This window comes from Malaya genurostris, chromosome 3 (genome assembly GCF_030247185.1).
Source record: "Malaya genurostris strain Urasoe2022 chromosome 3, Malgen_1.1, whole genome shotgun sequence".
Lineage (NCBI taxonomy): Eukaryota > Metazoa > Arthropoda > Insecta > Diptera > Culicidae > Malaya > Malaya genurostris.
This window is the reverse complement of record NC_080572.1, coordinates 4,726,150-4,731,578: the sequence shown is the minus strand read 5'-3', so window position 1 is coordinate 4,731,578 and position 5,429 is coordinate 4,726,150. Positions and strand designations below refer to the sequence as shown.

Sequence of the window (5,429 nt, the reverse complement as noted above, 5' to 3'; positions counted from 1 at the left end):
AGCTATACGAGTGCGGTGCGAACGACTGTTCAACACCGACATGAAAGTTTTAATCTGGAGAATCTGAGCTCAGTATATTTTCATATGTTTCGGTACCAAAACAATGCTTTGTACTTCATTATTACTTCAATTACAAATTATAGCAAGCAATAATCAACTAAAAACACTTAGCTTCTTCCACATTCAAAACAAAACCAACCGCTGCCGGTGATACTGATTATTGCACCAATTATTTCAAAGTCACTTGGTTTTGCCAATTTCAACCAATCATGAGTTGGTTCTATCTTGCTCTTGGTGGAAATTGGTTGCTCCAGAACGAGAATGTCCAGAAGGTTTACTTTCAACGGCGTCAACGAAACTTGTCTGTTAGCAGCTGTAACCTGAGCTTTATTTCTTCACGTTTCGTCTTCGGCTCGTCAGAGCTTAAAGCAGCTTAAATTGAACTGCCTTCTACGACTAGCACTTCAATTCAAACCGCTAAACAGAAGCATTGTTTACACTATTTATGAAACATTGTAATACAGACCGATGTGCATTTCTGACGTAAACGAGGGACGTTAAAGTTATGCACTGATGAGCCAAATGCGAAACGAGGAAAAATCGAGACATAAAATGTGCTTATTGTAAAAACCTAAAAACCCATAAATGCTCAAATCCTGTGGCTAGCATGCATTCAGTATTTGCATTATTGATCAACTTACAAGAGATGAGCTTTCCGATTACTGATTTAGAGTTAGTAGATTGTTTGTGCTCCTAAGAAGTAACTTTACTACTCAATATAAATGTATATTGATTACCTGGGGTTAGTTCAATATATGTAAATAAAACTATAATAACTTAAATGTAATTTATTCATATATTCAATGGCAATGTTTGTGTACATGTAACTTAATGCAAAAAGAACATTTTTATTACTACCATCAGAACTATAATTTTACTGAGAATTAAAGCTGATCCAGCACTAATCAAAACTAGACCCTCATACGGTAGTAATTCCACATTTTCTGAACTCACAGAGTCTCTGCAAAAAATACAAATCAATTATAAGGCCAAGTTATCATAATAAGTTTCCATCAATACCCTTCAGATCTTTTGGACGAAACACTAGCCACTTCGACGCGAAGCTGATTCACGGATGAAACTGAAAAGCTTTGGAACAGATTTTGAACGTTTACTTTCTCTTGCTGGTTAGCTAGATTAACCAATGTGACATAAATCGTGGGCTTAGATGAGCTCACGGGTCCAGAACGTAAAATCGCAAACACGTTATCTCCCAGCGTGCCAGTTCCATATTCAACATTATGGAAATCATCCTTATCGCGTAGTTCCATAAGTCGTTTAAACACTTTGATGTGGCTTTTGGTAGCATTTAATTCACTCTCCACATTGACTGTAGTGTACTTCGGATTTATAGGAAGCCAAGAGGAGGAGCCAGTCGTAAAACCTGCCATTGTTCCGTTGTTCCAATGAAACGGAGTACGTGCGGGATCTCTGGTATACGTTTGGTAATCATCTGGAGAGGTTTGACAGGCGGCCGGATCTTTGGTCTCCGCCCAAGTTAGTTCGTAGTCTGTCATACCGATTTCCTCGCCTTGGTAAGTAACCGTTGCACCCGGCAGCGATAATTCGACCAGTTCCATCAGATCAACCATGTGTTCTCCTCCCATTCGAGATGCTACGCGTCGTTTGTCGTGATTTCCGAGCTACAGAAAAAACAAGAAATGTATATGGTGAACATGTATTCATAAACGTATATATATATATATATGTATTGTATTATATTATGTTATGTTGTATTATATTATACTATATGTATTGTATTATAGTATATAATATTGTATTATATTGTATGATATTATAATGAGTTATATTATTTGATTTTAATTATATAATACTGCTGCTGTTATATCATCGCGGAGGTACGGAATGTAGGCATCTTTGTTCGTCCAACCACTATAGTCAACATATTGATAAGAGATAGCTTATGTCACTATAATTGTCAGTTTTAGCGCATGAGTTGACTAGCGGAGGGAGATGAAGGATGATAACGGAAACCCTTCTATAGTATGGTATATTGTATTATATTATATTATATTATACTATGTTATATTATATTATGTTATATTATATTATATTGTATTATGTTATACTATATGTAATGTATTATATTAAATAATATTGTATTATATTATATTATATTATAATGAGTTATATTATTTGATTTTACTTATATAATAATGTTGCTGTCATTACTTCGAGGAGATACGGAATGTAGGCATCTTTTCTTCGGACAAACACTATAGTCAACATATCGATAAGAGATAGCAGTTTTTACTATAATTGTCAGTTTTCGAACATGAGTGGCTAGCGGAACGGAGATGATGGATGATGACGGAACCCTTCTATAGGATAATATATTGTAGTATATATGTTATATTATGTGATATTATATGGCTCTATGTTATATTTTATTATGTTATATTGTATGACGATTTGTGGTATTGTATTATATTAAATGATATTATATTATGTCTTATTATTTTACTATATTGTACTTCGTCACAAATATTATATTATTTTATTACAATGGTGAGGGGCAGGGAGTGCATCAGGGTATCTTACAAGTGAATGACTGGATGATGGAGTGGATTGCCAACCTGAGTCACATGGGAGAAACTTCGTGTTTCTCCCTGAAGGTCTGAAATGAGTAAGACGCGCCCTTCTAACAAACAAACCATCAGGCGGGTTTAAGCTGGTACAGCGAAAATCTTTATTATATGGCTGGATGTTATTGCTGGAAGGCGCCGGGTCCAAATAACCCATTTTGGCCTTCTTAACAGTAATAATATGAAAGCTATCTGATAATTAAATTCGGATCTACTGTAAGTCTACCCGCATACATTGGTAATGCCTTGAACTGATGGTGGCTTCACATATACATACATACATACATACATGTATTCATAAACGTAATTAAACTTACAACCCAGTTTGGTATGTGACCTACAGGTACAGTATTCAACCATGAATCAATAACGGTTTTAAAATCAGCTGCTTTGGAATTCTGGTCCAAGCGCATAATTAGCTGGAAGTTGAACGGCATTTGCGAACCTTGACGTTTGTTTTGATCTTGGAAATAAGTACTAACAATATCCAGACCTGACCATGCCTCGGTCATAAGAACTCGCGTGTCCCCGCCGTTCTTTTTTTTGTATTCATCCATAAGCTCGCGCCACTGGTATACCATATCAACGGTTTCTGGTAAATCCTGTGTGTAAATGTGATTGAGATATTCTGGTCGTAATGGATCATCTGAATTTCCCGATACAGGTTCGTCGTTTAGGTTGGGATTCTCAAACAACCATGGAACTGCATCTATGCGAAAACCGTCAACTCCCTTATCCAACCAAAAGTTAAGAACGTTTTTCATTTCGGTAACCACCTGGGGATTACGATAGTTGAGATCTGGCTGTTTATAATGGAACTGGTGCAGATAGTACTGCTTCCGTGTTTCACTCCATCGCCAGGCACTGCCACGAAAGGCTTCTACCTGAAATGACAATGTTGTTTTGATAGAATAGCTTAATTTTTTCAACAGCAACAAAGTCTGACAGACGGTGGATTGGTCAATGTGGAGCTTCTAACTTTTTAGCTACTGGCTCCAATCAACTGGATGCAATTTAGTCATTCATGAATGAAGTTACATTACGAGTTGTTCTATCTGTTTGTATACATAATTGAATATTTATGAGGACGAAAGATTTCTTACTATCTCAAGCTCTACAAAACAATTTAATTGTTTCACTGTACATTATTTATTCACAAGCGCTTCAACCGTACGTTACAACTCTCATTCATCTTTTTTAATTTAGATCGTCTTCTTCACTCTGGCAGAAAGTCACCATTAATTTAGCTTGAGTTTCATCAAAGTCACTAAACTATGTACTATCTAGTCGAAGCTTTGAACCATTTATGACAATAAATATTTTATGTTATTCCTAATACGAATTTATACACACTGTTTCATCATACTGAGCTGGTTTCAAACAAAGTACGGAATTTGTACTGGTCTGACAAGAATAATTTCACTCTTCAAATAAGGTTTTTACATGGAGTTCACCAAACATATCGATTTAACTATCTTATTCTTCAACAACCCTTGATGATAATTATTTTAAATAGTCTGTTTGTTTCATCGATCTTCATATCAGCAACCTTTCATTAAGCATAAAAAAAACTTTAAATTTTCTTGTCACAGTTTTTCACTTACCCAATTATTCGGTGGATCGTTTCGATTTGGATCACCACCCGGTTTTCCGCTATGCCATACGTAATAATCCTCGTACCCTGACACATTGCGCTCACTGTTTTTGAACCATTCGTGCTCATCACTTGAATGATTGGGAACGAAATCTAGAACTAGTTTCAATCCAAGCTCGTTCTTTTTCTTAACCATATTGTCGAAGTCCGCCATCGTACCGTACTCTGGCTGTATAGCCCGGAAATCGGAAATGTCATAACCGAAATCGGCCATCGGACTCTTATAAATGGGTGACAACCAGAAAGCCTTGATTCCGATAGATTTAAGATAGGGCAGCTTTTCAGTTATTCCGTTGAGATCGCCGATGCCATCACCATTGCTGTCCTTGTAGGAGCGCGGATAAATTTGATAAAACCCGGCTTTCTCCCACCAATCACTAACCCTCAGTTGAGATAGATTTGCACCGAATGCATACTGAATATGCACCATGCACATCAAAATAAACACACAGGAAATATTGTGATTGCTTTGCGGTTTTTTCATTGTCTCTCGTATGGTCATTACCTGTCACACCTGAACAAATCGCTTGTACCGGACTATCTAAACTGCCAGTGGAAAATGTGATGAGAATATATATGGCTTGCGACAGTAGTAATCTAATCATTGAATCAATCAGGCATAATTCAGTATTGTTTACATAGAGATTCAATATTTTATCGAGTCAACATGTGTACCTTCGAGATTGTTCTTTCTTTTTAAAAACTCCTGCGAAGATTGCGAATAACAAATAAATGTGTAATTAGATTGTGGCTAATCCGTGAAATGTTTTCTTAAAGTCAATGAACAAAACATTTAAAGCCCTTCTATAGCTGTCCCAAAATACCGTAACTGCCTGCCGTAAACGTTGTAAAATTGAACATCACCGGCGAAAATTGCAAAATCGAGTTCATACCCATCCCAGAGTTCATCGAGTTCATCCCAGAATTTGATTTTTTTTTAACTTAATTTCTATATCTGTTGTTTGGATTGTTATGCATAAAATGTTCTTCGATCCACTTCTGGATACTTTCATCTAACAATTATCATCAAATATATTTCAATTTGAGAAAGAAGATTATGCAGGGGAACGGGTTTTGTGCGATGGGTAAGTCGATGCCTTTCAAGATGC

At 36.3% G+C, this 5,429-nt stretch overlaps 1 protein-coding gene across 1 annotated transcript; it reads right to left on the bottom strand.

The window, feature by feature from the left end:
• Positions 1 to 833: 833 nt before the first annotated feature.
• LOC131436492 (maltase A1-like) lies at positions 834 to 4,861 on the bottom strand. The gene is made up of 4 exons (XM_058605222.1): positions 4,271 to 4,861; positions 2,984 to 3,550; positions 1,081 to 1,703; positions 834 to 1,021 (listed from the first exon to the last, which is right to left on the bottom strand). Exons 1-4 carry the CDS (start codon positions 4,820 to 4,822, stop codon positions 889 to 891), a joined length of 1,875 nt encoding a protein of 624 aa, XP_058461205.1. The 5' UTR covers positions 4,823 to 4,861; the 3' UTR covers positions 834 to 888.
• Positions 4,862 to 5,429: the final 568 nt, after the last annotated feature.